Source organism: Onychostoma macrolepis, chromosome 06, assembly GCF_012432095.1.
Source record: "Onychostoma macrolepis isolate SWU-2019 chromosome 06, ASM1243209v1, whole genome shotgun sequence".
Taxonomy (NCBI): Eukaryota; Metazoa; Chordata; class Actinopteri; order Cypriniformes; family Cyprinidae; genus Onychostoma; species Onychostoma macrolepis.
In genome coordinates, this window is record NC_081160.1 from 17,497,063 (window position 1) to 17,513,357 (window position 16,295).

General features: G+C 37.2%; 2 protein-coding genes across 9 annotated transcripts in view; both read right to left on the reverse strand.

Annotated features, from left to right (window-relative positions):
- Positions 1–1,917: 1,917 nt before the first annotated feature.
- Positions 1,918–8,642, reverse strand: gfi1ab (growth factor independent 1A transcription repressor b). 4 transcript variants are annotated; one of them, XM_058778117.1, is made up of 7 exons: positions 8,447–8,642; positions 5,312–5,517; positions 4,680–4,880; positions 3,791–4,188; positions 3,572–3,709; positions 3,282–3,447; positions 1,918–3,197 (listed from the first exon to the last, which is right to left on the reverse strand). In XM_058778117.1, the coding sequence occupies exons 2-7, from the start codon at positions 5,421–5,423 to the stop codon at positions 3,019–3,021; spliced, it is 1,194 nt and encodes a 397-aa protein (XP_058634100.1). In that variant the 5' UTR covers positions 5,424–5,517; positions 8,447–8,642; the 3' UTR covers positions 1,918–3,018. The 4 variants fall into 4 exon arrangements, with proteins under 4 accessions (XP_058634100.1, XP_058634101.1, XP_058634102.1 ...); XM_058778118.1 differs by lacking the exon at positions 8,447–8,642 and adding an exon at positions 7,558–8,435; XM_058778119.1 differs by lacking the exon at positions 8,447–8,642 and having other exon boundaries at positions 4,680–4,832; positions 5,312–8,435.
- A 333-nt stretch (positions 8,643–8,975) lies between these two features.
- The window catches only part of evi5b (ecotropic viral integration site 5b), a 53,264-nt gene continuing 45,944 nt past the window's right edge, over positions 8,976–16,295 (reverse strand). For all 5 annotated transcript variants that reach the window (XM_058778111.1, XM_058778114.1, XM_058778112.1 and 2 more), the window contains 2 exons: positions 14,410–14,505; positions 8,976–10,962 (listed from right to left, as the gene is read on the reverse strand). In XM_058778111.1, coding sequence (XP_058634094.1) covers positions 10,690–10,962; positions 14,410–14,505 — 369 coding nt within the window. In that variant the 3' untranslated portion in view covers positions 8,976–10,689. The remainder of the gene's footprint in view (positions 10,963–14,409; positions 14,506–16,295) is intronic.

Sequence of the window (16,295 nt, forward strand, 5' to 3'; positions counted from 1 at the left end):
TTGTATTCTGCAAAAGCAAGGCATACATGTTTGGAACGACATGAGGGTGAGTAAACTATGACAGAATAATTGTTTTTTGGGGTGAACTGTAGCTTTAAGGTATTGAATTGTCCTGAAGGATGATTCTTAAATTAAATACTGGCTCTCTCATCTAAAACCAGAGTGAAACTTAAGTTATCCTTCATATTTTATTTGTAACAGATATTAATTTTATATAACCCTAAGCATTAAAATAGCCATGTATTTACTTCAATACACCACCATGTGAATATTTCCATAACTCTTTATACCCTTGTTTTAAATTATCAGACAGATTATAGCAACCTTTATGTTTTGTTTTGTTTTGTTAGTGTAGGTGTGTGTGTGTAAGCCAAAGACTGAAGTGCTCTGATTACTCGCCCACTGAAATTGATTGGGCTCTTTCCAGGACTTCTTCTATTCATATTTGATATGCCTGGAGGCTGTGGGGCAACGGTCTTAAAACCCTCACTGAAATCTGGCCTGGCCTAATGGTCCACTTGAAGCTTGCACTTTCCCTCTGAGTGAACTGCAGAGGATTGAAACATCTGTGGTGGATACTGACTGACCTTAAGGCAGTGCAATCCCTGCAGCACCCTGGACCACATCCACTATACCCACTGTACTGCCATACTGTCTATTCTTACACACACCACTCTAATGTTCTCTGACAGGGAAATAACTAATGCTGTATTTTAAATGATGGATATGACTACAACGATTCTGTCAATCTGACAATCGTGAATGTTATCAGCTGTTGATAAAGTTAAAAAAGAAGGAGCAGATTACATACCAAATATTGTCCTAATTCCTTCGGCATGTTCGATTTTCCAAACAACAGCAGAACATGTAAATCCCACAGCTGTGCTCTTATCTCTGTTTTCTCTGGAATAAATAAGCATGTTCATGTTCCCTGCAGTCAAATCTTCAGGGTTTTAAAATATTCAGCATTTTCACGGGCATAAATGCAGTAAGATTTGAGCCATGAAAAGTCAGTGATTTCAATCGATGTAGAAAGTGGTGCTTAGTGTTCTTTGATTGTGTCTTCCTATACAAAAACCTGCGCGTCCAACAAAGAATTTAATTTAAAAAAAAAAAAAAAAAATGTTGAGGGTACTTTTATAAAATGGGAAAAAAAAAAAAAAAAATTTTTTTTGCGTTTTTGCAAACAGATTTTAGACCGTACATTATTTACCTTCACTGTATCAGATCCCTAGAAGAGTTGACGTTATATCCCAGGGCCATTTTAGGCTGCAGGGAAGCAGAGTGCACTGACCCGCCCTATTGTTCCGCGGGAGTGAACTGTTTCTGCTGAATAAACTTCCTTTATTTACACTCAGTTTGGTTTAACAGGAGAAATCCAAGAGTGTTTAGAGTGTAAATAAAAGGGGATAATTATTTTCATGGTCAGATAAGATGGAAAAACAAATAGACGTTCGAACTTCGATTTGATGACATCTGCATCTGATTTCTAAAAACAGGTAGCCTATAATTAAATTTCGATTAAAAGGTTTTGCCCAGATTAATCCTGTGTTTGATGAATAATTGATCTGTGCTAGTAATTCATAATTTCTGCAGTTAATTATGAATTGAAGTAGGCTATAAAATAAACCGTATAAATCGTAGGCTATAGTGTTCAATAAATGTGACATTCATTTCTCGGGTTGTGCAATAAATCGTTGGAAAAGTTGACAATCAGGTGTCTGAAACCATACGGACTAATTAATAGTCAAAATATTACTTCGAGCTTCAGAAAAAAAAGATTTTTTCATTAACAATACGAGCATAAATTATTCTTGGTTTTCAATTAATCTGTTTTGACTCATGTTTTGGTCTCCTCTCAGCATTCAGTGAATTAATAGGCTGAGATGTTATTGTATTCAAAGACATAAGACATAGTTGATCAATCATCTTTATTTTTCCACATTTTTCTCATCCCTTTCCTTTCTAATATAAAATAATTCTTGACTTTCCATTAACCTATCTATTGGTCTTTCCCATATTTGTCATCTTGAAAATAACGCACTGATTGCGGAACACATTTGGAATTTCCCACAGTTGTTTCGAATAAATCATTTTATTTTAAACATGTAATGAAATACTGAATTCTTAAAATAATGAAATGCTTGAAGTGAAAAAGCCTATGCTTAGCTCAAGATAGCCTAAGTTATTCGTTGCGCACTACGTACAGAGATTGTATAAATCTGTATGAAACAATAGGCTATACAAACTTTGATAATTACACAAAAAATACAAAAATACACACGAAATATCTCTCCGTAAAATTCTTTATTCCAATAAATAGTGTAAATGATATTAAACAAATGTAATTTAATTTATCGATTTAATTTATTTGAAAATGTATAGGCTAGACAATTGAGTTGTTACATGTTTATTTAGGCTATGCTAAAGAAAACGAACCTAATAGAAAAGAAAAAAATGATGAATGGAAAGACTTCGACAAGTTGCCAAATCATTTATGTTGGGCTATAGTACACAAACAATCATTTTATTGATGAAATCTCGCAATCTATTGTAGTGCTTGTTTTGCCAGCATTCCCTTTGCAGCGTTGAAAACAGTGACATTCTTTTGAGATGCGGTGATTTTTCTCTCCTTCAGCTGATATTTTGGGTGATACAGTGTCCTTTCTCGCGGCGGTTATATTTCGTCCCTGATTATTTTGGTGATAATATTTTGGGTTCAGACACTATGCCTGGCATGTCTCTGCAGCGGGCTATTGATTTGGATCAAGATACCCTGTGATACCCTGTATAACATCACCATGAAAGCTGCCAGACCTGCTGGCCTGCTGCTGACTCGTAGGCAAATCTCACAAAGCATAAACAGCTCTACAACTAATGTAAACGCTATTTGTCGCCTACTCTAAAACACTGATTTAATGTTTTATGAATGAGCATTTGTAGCTTGTTAAATTAAAACGGCTATTAAAGTCCCGATGGGTTGTCCAATAGTGTTTGGTAAAGTCTTGAAGTGTTTCCTCACTTCAGTCCGTGTTGTGTTTCCTTGTGTCTTCTTAAATCGACCTTGCGCTGGAATCCTTTGCCGCAGAGGTCACATCCAAACGGTTTGAATCCGGTGTGTTTTCGACTGTGTGTTATCAGATTGGAACTCTGACTGAAAGCTTTCCCACACACCTGACATTTGTGTGGCTTCTCCCCTGGGAGAGAAAAATCCATACGTCAGCGTTTCTATACACAATTCTGTTTCTATAGATAAAGTTCTTTCCGTGTATTTAGCTCACCTGTGTGGATGAATGTGTGTTTCTTCATATCTGATTTCTGGTGAAATCTCTTTCCGCAGTACTGGCACGGATAGGGCCGTGTATCGGAGTGTATGAGGAGGTGAGTGGACAAAGTGGATGATCTTTTAAAACTTTTCCCACAGATTTTACAATCAAAGCTTCTCTCCTGTGGGATGAAAGGCGGGTTTTTTTTTAAAAAAATCGTTTTTGCATTCAATCGATGTCATTTAGACGTGTTTGCTATGATTTTCATTACATTACCAAATAAAAACAAAACTCGAGCACTCTACCTGTGAATGAACAGCTCTGTGTTGTTCCAGACTGACTGCGTGTCCAAACGTTTTCCCACAGATGTCGCAAGCAAAAGGTCTTGTTCCACTATGCGACCTCCGAACGTGAACTTCCAAGCCATGTGGAGTAGAAAACACCTGTGGAGCGGAAAGGGCGATCTTTAATAATGTCTAATCGTGATTTAGAAAAATCTGAGCGAGCTATTTGCGCTACATTACCTTGCTGCATTTGATACATTTGTATGCGCCATTCAGCAGGAGACGACTACACATCACATCAGAGCTGGATTTCATCTCAGTTCCTTTTCCCAGTATGTTGCTGTCATCATAAAGTCCAGAGGCAGTGGCGCGCTCGAATAGGGTGGCAGTGGAACTATAACTGTTGTAAATGCTAGCGCCAGATCCTCTCTCAGTGAAAAGAGAGGACTCGACCACACGGTCATTGTAATATGCTGGAGGAGTAGGCCGGTCTAGATCCAGAGAGTGGTGATGGTTGAGAGTATGCTGCACCAGCTGTCTGATTTCACATCCCGAGTACCTGCTCCACGCGTAAGGCCTGAAGGGGACGGCGAAGGGCTGTGTTTCCTCAGTGGAGGGTGAAAAGGACTTTTCTGATTCTGTTAAAGAAACAAAATCGATCATTTAATGATTTCCACGTATTTAATAAACCTTTTAGGGATTTTAAGGTGACTTAGGCTACATAGCTGTGTAGCCAAGGGTCAAATTGTTTTTACCAATTTATGCGTAATTGTTACCAATGTGTGCCAAAATCTGCTTAAGTTAATTTCGCAAATGTCTTAAATAGCCTACTTTTAAAACAAACCACAAAAGATTTACAATTACATATTTCTGATAGGCTATAAATATTATTGTGCCTATAGATTCCGTCTAATGAACCAAAATGAACGAAGCGTGTCTAATAGGCCTATTATGGTCGCTACCTCATGCAAATTACCACCGACTAAACAAAATGTTTAACAAAAACACGTTGACAAATATTCATATGTAAAGAAAAGCATTATTCGTATAACGGTGCATTCACACTGTAAATCAAATTGGATGAGATTCAGATATTTTAAATAGGCTACGTTAATAAATAAATCCATACCAGGTGATGCTGATGGTGATGGAGGTCGCCAAAAGTCTTCGTAATCTGAGGAGCGGTCGCACACGCTTCCCCCGCAGCTGAGAGGAGACTTGGAAGAAAGATCCGCTTGATCCAGCAGGTGAGAGTCCGGTGAACAAGCGCCAGCCGTGTCGCCTGTCAGGGCATCCGTACAGCACTCAGACTCGTCTGAGGTTTTGCTTTCTGTTATGAGATTTCATTTTTTTTTTTTTTTTCGTCAAAACCACAGCTGTATACAATATTTATCTCACAACTGTTCACGAACATTTAATGCAGCCTACTGCGTACTGCCTTACTGACTGTGCCAACCAAAATCTAGAATCTAGTTTCCCCCACACAAATGTAAAAACTATAGTCGTATAGGCTACGCCCGCTATTTCACATCATTTTCTTTCTTAGACAAGTAAGTCTAAGAAACACATCTATTAGAAATCTGAAAAATAATAGTTTTAAAAGGAAAAATGTCATAATAAAATGGTTAAGGTTAAAAAAAAAATGTATTTGAATAAATAGGCCTATAGGTATACACTTTCTGTTTGACTTCTGTTTGATAATTGCGAAGCATTTTGCATTATTATCCACACTATCAGTAAATCGATATAATTTTGACATACCTGCACATATATGAGCTAAAATAGTATCAAGTCTGTTGTAGTCATCCTCCAAAGATCGTGGCTGGTGGTAGCTGTGGGCTTTTTTGCTCTTCACCAAGAAAGACCTAGGCATTGTGTCTCCTCTGGTTCTTTCCTGCTATGTCCTCAGTCATTAGTGAAGATCAGGCAATCTGTCAGATCCACGGATGCGGCGGCTTTTTTTATCTCTGAAAAGATTTGAAGACCATTGGTTGAGCAGCGCGTCTGTATAGAGGATATGGCAGAGTGGGAGCATGCGTAAAGCAGTTCTCTCGTCTGCCAGGTGTTATGAAGACAGGTGCTTTAAAGGAACAACTACCAAGCCTTAGGCCTGTGATTGGTCCGCCCCTCTACGAGAGGACAGACAGGTCCGGGGGGAACCGTGGCTATCAGGATAAGTGATACACTGTTTTATCAAAGTGTTACTCAATCCCTAGCTGCAGGGGGAGAGGAAACGTGGAGACGGCAACCCAGCCTGTGTCTTATATACTCATGTTTTGTGCAGTTATTAAAAACTGGCTGTTAACAAAAAAAAAAAAAGTTGTTTACGTCGTTTATTTTGTGTTTTGTTAGCACAATATGGATGTCATTGATGGATAATCTTTTTTTGTGTCTTTAATTAGGCTTAATATTTTAAACATGAATATGTGTAAATGCTAACACAACTTATTTATTATATGCAGTATAGGCTATATCGAGGGGTAAGTGACATTTCACCAATTTTACAGGACAGCCAAAACAAAAATTCTACCATAGTTTGATCTGACTTTGTGTACTGATTTCAGTTGTTTATAATAAACATTTGTACACTCATGGATGACAGTACTTTTTCCAGTAGAAAGAGCTCATTAAGAGCTTTCATTTGATGTGTATATCTCCATTTCACCAAAAATGTCACTTACGCCCTTCTGGTTCTCACCCCTCGATATGCAAATCAACAAAAATCGAACATATAGCCTAAATGTAGGCCTACTTCATTTTTAAATTTATTTTCGTTTGCTGCATTCGCAAATGCATACTTTGATAAAAAAATAATAATAATAAAAAGAAGAAAGAAACATTGCTGTTCTAATGAAATTAGAACTGTACATTTGTATTTATTATTTAGCCTAATTCTATATTTTTTTACATTTTAGTTTCAGGTTAGGCCTATGTGTCAACTTTTTATCGTCACCACGCCCCCTCATGTGCAATTCCATTAAAAAAAACATAAAAAAAGTCATATGACAATCTAAACGTCATCATAATGACACCTTGAACTTTTCAAAGAAAGTTGGTCCTCTCTTAACAACTTTCTACCTTTGTCCAGAATAGTTATTGATCCCAGATAGTCAACCCTGTTATGAATTTGTAAGAAGAAATATATATATATATATATATTTTAAAAATTAAACTGACATTTGTAGAAATATCAACATCAAATTTTCTTTCTAATAAACACAATGAATTGTCTTGCCCTTGAGCGCAAGGCGAAAAATGGCCAAATTAACAATAAATCTTACCATCACGCCAGTTTTGAAGGCATAGCCTACATGACATTAAACAACTGAGATGGCTCAATTTTCTGAAGTTTAATTTTTAATGAAATATTTAGCCTAATTTAAATAATTATTTACATTTTCAAAATGCAAAATCAACCATTTTAAGTCTAGTTTATGCCGAAATTAAAATGCTCCTTGAAGTTAAACATCTTATTCTTAACATGCTGCTCTTGATTTTTTAATTGACTATAGGTTCATTAATCGGGCATGATCAAAGCGATATGGTAAAACTTGGTTTTTGTAGCCTTGGAATAAAGCTGTCCACACGCCAGCGGGGTCACGGTGTTCTCGAGTTTCGTGGCTGCTCAGTGAACAGAGCTGCCTTGTTCAGAGAGGACGCTGGTGATCTGTCGTGGACACAACAGGGACACGCATTCAGCTCGTGCGGCAGACAATCAGTGGGAGCCCACAGCCAGTCCATCAGTCTGCGTCTCACCTGCCTCTGACTCGTGACAGCCGTCTCCTAAGTTAATCGCTTCACTTCACTTAGCCTACATAGAGCGCAATATAGGCTTCTGCAGTCTGTCATATTGAGAGAAAAAAGCTGGGAAATTATGTGGGCAAACCGTTATGTAAGTTACTGCTTCAACTTTTTTTTTTTTTTTCAAGTTTAGATCACTTTTTGACCAGTCTGCATGGATTTATGAAATCTGTCTCGCCCATCAGTAAGCTACACTGATAGCATACCTACAATCACACAGTCCAGGATCTGTAGAAGAGTGTGCGAAGCCCAGGAAATCAAAGCGCAATGTGCCCTCCGTCGATTAGACATACCACCGCAGGGCATCCGGTAGATAGGATACCGATAATGTAAGGAAACTATAGGCAATATCCTGACTGATGCACAAACATTATCTCACTTTTGCTTTGTGCTTCATCACGAAAATCATATATTGGATATATTAGCCTATTTATCCCAAATAACGAAAGTAACAGAAACCCAAAGGTACGTACAGAACACATAATAACGGGAAAAATAACTGAATCTCGGCACCAAATAGGCCTACTTTTCGTCAGTGTAACGATCCATAAAGCAACTCTCAGAATAAAATAGCTAAACTGCAAAGTAGCAAAAAAAAAAAAAAAAAAAGAAGAAAAAAAAATCCTGATTGTAGTCTTGTTGCTTCTTTTTTTCCCCTGAATATAAATTGTAATGTAATGAGCATTATAGCTATTACACTTCTAAAATACAGTGCATAATTAATAGCTACAGAAAAAAAAAATTCTCCGAACAACCAAAAACGTCCTACCAAAATAAAGCGATGCCTTTTCTCAAATAGGTGTTCGTTCATGTACGTTCTAATTGACAACCATCAACGAAATAGACTACCAAACGCTGCAAATCAAATCGTTTACATTTGACTGATAAAACAGTGCTGAGATGAGTCAATGAGATTTATTAATGTTAAATTCGTAGGTAGACTACAGTATGAAACTTCATGCATAACTGGAAACGCGCGAACTGTGATTTTGCTGTCAGCGAAACCCTGATTTAAGAATTAGGCTACGTTTTATACCTAACAATCACTTTAAATTTGACACGGGCTCATTTGCCATCAGGAATTACAGCGCTTACCTGATCGCACTATTCGTTGTAAGATGAATTCAGTATGGTCGCGGTGTTTTAGTTTAAGGCAAAGAGCGCGCAGCCCATCTCATCTCATGGGTTTTTATGCGTAAGAGCAAAGGCAAAAAGCTTCCTGAACGTTATTTGCGACACATCTCAATAGTAATCCGGTATAAGGAGGGCTGTACCTTCAGCAGCTGTTTATTTAAGCGCAATGCTTGAAGCGTGAATGCGTTTTATTTGTCATGTAAGACCGTTTACATCAAATTTAAACAAATAAATCTCGCGCAATACGGATAAAAACACATTGGTATTTTTGCAACATTGGTGCAGGTTTCTTTCTCGATTTCTAGAGAGACAAATTTGCAAAATTGTATTGTGTTATAAATGTTAGCTATTTGAATATATATATATATAACATATAACATATGACTACATTTTCGATTCATCAAACAACTCATTTATTAAATAATGACTTATTTTATTTTCTTTTTAAATTCTATAATGCTGCACGGAAAAATGCAAACAAAGCATGACATTCAAGGCCACTATCAAATGATATTTTATTGTGATCTGAATCAACATATCCATCATCTTCAAGACACTTATCTTGCATTGTCAACAGTGTGTAAAGCCCACAGGAACATTCCACAGGAATTCAATTTTTTGTAAGATTTTAGTTTATATTAAATAATGTTTTTACTTAATTACTTTAAATCACTTTAGTGTTTAGTGCTCTGCAAGTTTGTTTCGCAAAGTCTTATTTTTGTAGATGAACTAACCATTTTAAAAAGGTGGGCAAATAGTGTACCAACGTTACATCCAACACGATGGGTTTTAAGGCTTGTTCTCAGGTGCTATTTATCTCCAGCCAAGCATAACATCAGAAATAGCAGACTGATGTGAAATAACTTCATTTCTTTGCTTTGAAGATGATTTCCAAAGTCTTCAAATGAACCATTGGGACGCACAAACTCATTGGAGGAGAACAACAATGTAGAGTGAAGCTCAACTGACAAAAACAGGGAATAGTAGTAGTTTCCATTGTTGTGAAGTGATATGCATGTCATCTGTGCAAAAAAAGCAAACTGAGTCAGAAGCTAGTTGGTACACATATGGATGTAAAAAAGAAAAGGAGGGGCAGTCTGTGTACTTATATTCTCATTGCCTGTGAGTGCTTGGCTTAAATAAGGCCAGAAAAAAAAATTGAGAACATTGTTCCACTAACCAACACTCCCTGCCTTCGATTCCATCAGTTTGCAGGTATTCATTATTCATAACATGCTCAGCTTACCACATACTGTAGAAAATATTGTAAATCAGTAAGAATTTCATTGAATGTTTCCAGGCACAAAACAAAAACGCCATTCTGTGAAATGGAGAACTGACTAGATCAAAGCTACAGTACATAAAAGTTACTGGACAGCAGTGTGCCAGGAAAAGTTGTTGCCTCCAAAGACCTCCCAAACTCAGTAATGCATCCCTTTCAACTTAACTGTACAACACATTACAATATAGACATGACATCCATTGAATACATATTTTCAAGTAATAATGGAGATGAAAAAAAAAAAAATCAAAACATGTACATATTTACATAGATGCTGGTTCCTTGACCCACACGTAATGTGTTCAAGACCCAATCGTATAATTCATGCCAGGAAAACAAGGCTTGCTAACTTACGATATGACATCACTGTATTAATATGGAACAGTTTAATGTGCATTTAAAGATAGTGTTCCGTAATACGTTTCCCTCAAAAGTTATGCATTCACTGGTTTCTCGTGGTTTGTTTAAAAAAAGGATGATTTAAAAAATAAAAGCTATGACAATGCAAATTCTTAATGCATAAAACACTACGCTATACAAAATGTGAAAAATTTGTGGGGTATTAGAAACACCCCCTTTTAAGGTTTGGGAATCTCGTGCCACAAAATGTTGAGTTTTATTACAAGGGTCTCAAAGAGCCTAAAGAGGCCTATTCGTCCTCTTTTTTTGAGGCTAAAATTAAAAACTAGTGCCAGGACAAACATCTGACGCATTTTGGCAAAAACAAAACAAATGCAGATGTAAACCATGACCTTAAGAAAGATATGACTCCATAAGTCCATTTGTAAAGATGAACGAGGGCTTTTCAAGTTCTCCAGTTAAGAGTCCCATGCTCAATGCTGTAGGCAGATTTAAAGGACGAGCTTAAAGTCACACTCCTTCCCAGACCTTCGATGGCAGTTTGTGTCACCAATCCAGATGATCACACTGTAGTTGTCTTATGGCTGCCATTTGAGGGCACACTAAGTCGTAGGGCATCTCCTTCCTCATCACCCTCACTTTCCGAGTCCTCCAGGTTTGGATGTAGTGTGATCCGGCCTCTAACCTGATGACTGGTCAGCTGGGGTGACAGCTTCACTCCATCTTCATCAGAGGACTGGTAGGATTCGTTGTCCCCTCCATAGTGATTAACTATATGAATCCCATCAAAACTGGGTTGGCCGGGTAAGCCCTGCTGCCCTCTTAAGCATCGGATCTACAAGCAGAGAAAACGAGCGTCAGCACAACTGAAACTTTAACACCTCAGCCATTTCATTTGACGACATGAAACCATTTCTTCACAAAAGATGATGATAGTTAAGGTAACAGTTGCAAAACACACACCAATGCACAATCTCTGAACAGCACCATCCATTTAAACAAACACATTTAATGGGATAAAAGGGTCAAAATGCTTAAAATGTATGCATTAAATGAGTTTTCTACACAGACAACTTTAACATAATCGGTCAAAAGGGACAGTTCAGCCAAAAATAAAAATTGTTATTACTTTCTCACCTTCATGTTGTTTTAAACCTGTATGAACTTAAGACATTTCTTCAAATGTACATATTTTGTGTTCTACTGAAGAAACAAATGCATACGGTTTTGGAACGACACGAGGGTGAGTAAATTATGAACATTTTAATTTTGTGTGAACTATTTAAAAAGATAGTAATAACTTGGAGGGATTAACCATGTGTCATATAGTATAATACAATGCTCCAAGTCCATCAAATTGAAATTAAGTTCATGCTCAAAAAAAGTAGTAAATGAAATGGCCAACTTTAAGTCCTTGCGTGAAATGTGGTTTTGAACTGAGAAACGTGCTCTGTGGTATAACACACAGTTGATGGAGTTGTATACGCTCTTACCTGAAACATTCTGCCACAGAAAGACAGACATGTGGGGAAAGACATATTCATGGGTATTTCAGTTTCACCACAATCAGTAACATTCTGTTTTATATCCCTTCCACAATGTAGTCATTCCATTTGATATTACTCCAATTATAAAACAACCAAGAGTTTTTAAAATGAGAACACAGTGTTCATGTGGTATTCGTATGCAATGCACATAGAAGAGGGCTGATGTGTGGGTTGTAGAGGCTACAGAAAGAAAAAAAAAGTCAACAAGCCGGAAGACTGTGTCAAAATGGCAAGTGAGGCCACAAGTTTGACAAGTCATGACTTTTGTGATGTTGAGAGATTAGCTCAAGTATGGTTTTGCTTGGTGCAAATGCGGCTGATTGGAAACCCCTCGCTGTTTAGCAACTACGTGATTTAAATAGCAACCAGATACGAGACATCCGTCCTTTTGTTTTAAGGTTATGACTAAGCCGACTTTAGTGTGGCTGATCTTTTAAGCACAACTTTACAACTTCAGTCCACAAATCTCTAGAAAACATTTTCAGATGAAAGGCGAGCGATTTTATTAAACTTGTCATTATGTACTACTAATATGATGACTGATGAAGTTAGCCTTGAAACAGTTGTTGATTTAGATCAATTATACACGATCAGATTTTCAAACAGTCATTTTAATATATGATTAACTAATAAAGCAACAAAAAAACAACAACTGTACTGTACTGTACTTAACCATTATTAAAATCGCTCTTCTCTCAAGCTACACATCCACAAACAACCAAATCAGTCTTGTTCATAAGGGTTTGTGGCTACAGACAGGATTGATGCTGCTGTTTGATTGTGCACGAAGAGGAACCTGGTAGGCTTTAAGAGGTAAAGCTGTCTTGCTGCACTCTGCTGATAGGGATTGAGATGGCCCGAGAATGAACGATTTAGTAGAAAGTTGTTTGACCACAAACCACCAGCTTTTTGTTGTCAGTATTAGGCAGGAGGAGAAAATCAGACTACATCCTGACCTGCACCCGGTATAAATCAATTAAACGCTTTCCGTTTTCTGTTCTGCTCTTCCACATTAATTTTAGCTTTCTTACTGTATATCAACCTGTATTAAAAAATATTTCTTGTAATTAGAAAATGAGAATCATAGGACGAGCAGTTTGAGAAATGGATGGATGGATATTTTCATGATTTTTCATGAAGTTAGCTTTAAAAAAAATGATAACTAACTGTCCATTTGATCAATTTAATATACTTTAGACTTTCAAGAGTGCAAGTATTTCTGTAGCTATTTACCAAGTGGCACAGCTTGAAGTGTGTCACTACCACAGAAATAGCAAAAATGACCAGAAATCTCACTTCCAGAAGTGGGCAGCAACCAAAACAACACATTGGCCACAAAAACTGCACCACCTACAGACAATCAGAAGTTGTCATGAGTAGCATGCAACTAACGCCCTGACGACATCTAAAACCTATAGATTTGTTAACCTGTACGTCACTCCAATGCAGAACGGTGTCCTCAGCCCTCTATTGTAAACTACCCATCCATGAGTCTTATTTGGAACAGCACTTATATAAAATTGGGTGGAACTCATTAATAACCACAATACTAAAACTTGCAGAGAGGAGACATACAGTATCTTGAGAAATTTTTTATGTGGCCACTTCCCTCTACACGTCAATAATGAAAATCCTTCTGATCCAAAGCTCTGCAATGCCTCATGTCACAGTTAAGAGAGTCTTAACCCTGAGCATCAAAAGCAGTTCCGGGTCACACTCTAAGGCGCAAGATTTTGTTGTTTATTCCCTTTGTCTATTTATAAACTTTACTGAATTAATGAATTAGAGAAAAAATTTGTAATAAACCTTCATTTTTGTTACAAAATTCTACATTTCGCTGCTTATTATTCAAAATTCTTTTAGTGTGCCATCTCCAATGACTGTGTAGAGCCAAGGTAATGCTACATAAACTGGGAAAATTTCTCACTGAAAATTCTGTGTGCATTTCTTCTTGTATCTGTCCACTTAAGAAGCGTCTTGATTAATTTGAACATTTGATGAGCACAATTCACTTCTACCAGAGATGCAGACACTTTATTAAAACGCAGGGTCGACAGAACAGATTTCGGGGTGGTTATAACAGCACCTGTGAGCGGATAGGTGTAGCGCTAAGAGTGCGAAGGGGTGTGTGCAGGCAAACTGAAGTACAGGAAGAGGCCACGCACAGGGCGTAGTTAACACTTAAAAAAAAAAAGCCTGTGAAAAACTAACAAATCTGTTCAAAACGCTCAAAGTTTGTGAAAAATAAGCTAACCACACAACAAATAGTAAAGATCAAAAACATACATAAGGCAGGAAAAGAAGCATCACATGGGTGGGTAAATCATCACAGCTACCAAGTAGACTTTAACACTAAGACTCATAACAAACCATTCTGGGTGTGCACAAAACTACACGTGTAATTACTGCTTGTGCAATACTTGTAAAGCATTTATTATTCTCAGTTAATATTAATTACAAAGTTACTAATCCATTATTAAAATCCAAATTTGAATAAATACTGTAACAAACGTATTGCTCATTGTTAGGTAATGTTAATGCATTAATGAACATTAACTAATGAACCTTATTGTAAAGTGTTACCGTTTATTCACACTTTATTCATGCATTCACAGATGAAGACATCTGTGGCCTAGCTGATGCCCTTATTATTATTCTGTCCATTTTAAAGTGTGCATAGTCTAAAAATGTTTTGAAACAATTCTCAAAAATGTCTAGAAACACATGGACATTACCTCATGTTTTAGATCTGCTATCTGATCCTTGAGGTCTCGGATGTACTGGCTGGAGTCTGTGTTGTTGAGCTGACCTTGGACTTTTCCTTCCTCTTTCTAAATGAAAGAAAAAATGTATATTATTTTATTAATCAATATGCAAACCACCTAGAACAACTAGCGATCATTTACAGAATTAGTTTATGCAAAGTCATTTAACTAACCTCACATGTTTCCAAACCTGCATGACTTTTCCACACAATTTCAATATTTGTTGCTCTTTTCCATAAAAGTATTATAAAGTAACATTAAAGCAACCCATATGACTAGTGCGCCACATATCTTCAAAGTCCTACAAACCTTCAGTGAGTTTGTAACTGCTACAACTAGATCACAGAATGGCTGAGTTGAATTTGAGAACCAGATCAGTCCAATTTGTAAATGAATCAGTGAGACCAGTTTTGGGAACCGTATCAACTGATTCACTGAAAAGACCTGACCTACAAGAATTATGCCTTCGTGTATTGGATTCACTTCTTATAAATGTGGCACAAAGCTAGGGCAGTTTTCAATATCGTCAAGAGATTTATAATTTGGTCCTTAAACAGCTATTATATGGTTATAGAAAATGTGTAATCAAGAACACAAATACTTCCACTATAATTTATTAGAGCTTTTTCATCATCTTGAAACTTGACTGCTTTAGTCCTCAAACATTTGCCTTATTCTAAAAGAAGTGGCCAAGATATATACAGGTGCTGGTCATATAATTAGAATATCATCAAAAAGTTGATTTATTTCACTAATTCCATTCAAAAAGTAAAACTTGTATATTATATTCATTCATTACACACAGATTGATATATTTCAAATGTTTATTTCTTTTAATTTTGATGATTAGAGCTTACAGCTCATGAAAGTCAAAAATCAGTATCTCAAAATATTAGAATATTTACATTTGAGTTTGAATAAATGACCATCCCTAAAGTATAAATTCTGGGTATCTCTTGTTCTTTGAAACCACAATAATGGGGAAGACTGCTGACTTGGCAATGATCCAGAAGACGAACATTGACACCCTCCACAAAGAGGGTAAGTCACAGAAGGTCATTACTGAAAGGTGTGGCTGTTTACAGAGTGCTGTATCAAAGCATATTAAATGCAAAGTTGACTGGAAGGAAGAATTTGGGTAGGAAAAGGTGCACAAGCAACAGGGATTGAGAATATCAAGCTTGAGAATACTGTCAAGCAAAGCTGATTCAAACACTTGGGAGAGCTTCACAAGGAGAGAACTGAAGCTGAGTCAGTGCATCAAGAGTCACCACGCTCAGACGTCTTCAGGAAAAGGGCTACCAAGCCACTTCTGAACCAGACACAACGTCAGAAGCATCTTAACTGGGCTGTGGAGAAAAAGAACTGGACTGTTGCTCAGTGGTCCAAAGTCCTCTTTTCAGATGAAAGTAAATTTTACATTTCATTTGGAAATCAAGGTCCCAGAGTCTAAAGGAAGAGTGGAGAGGCACAGAATCCATGTTGCTTGAAGTCCAGTGTGAAGTTTCCACAGTCTGTGATGATTTGGGCTGCCATGTCATCTGCTGGTGTTGGTCCACTGTGTTTTCTGAAGTCCAGAGTCAACGCAGCCATCTACCAGGAAATCTTAGAGCACTTCATGCTTCCTTCTGTTGACAAGCTTCATGGAGATGCTGATTTCATTTTCCAGCAGGACTTGGCACCTGCCCACACTGCCAAAGGTACCAAAAGCTGGTTCAATGACCATAGTGTTACTGTGCTTGATTGGCCAGCAAACTCGCCTGACCTGAACCCCATAGAGAATCTGTGGGGTATTGTCAAGAGGAAGATGAGAGACACCAGACCCAACAATGCAGAAGAGCAGAAGGCCACTATCA

Excerpts from the sequence above, each read along its gene's own strand:
- gfi1ab (XM_058778117.1), bottom strand. The coding sequence starts at position 5,423 with ATGCCTAGGTCTTTCTTGGTGAAGAGCAAAAAAGCCCACAGCTACCAC. Across the intron at positions 4,189-4,679 it reads ATCACCATCAGCATCACCTG|AATCAGAAAAGTCCTTTTCA; the intron begins GTATGGATTTAT and ends TTTCTTTAACAG. Across the intron at positions 3,448-3,571 it reads ACAGAGCTGTTCATTCACAG|GAGAGAAGCTTTGATTGTAA; the intron begins GTAGAGTGCTCG and ends TTCATCCCACAG.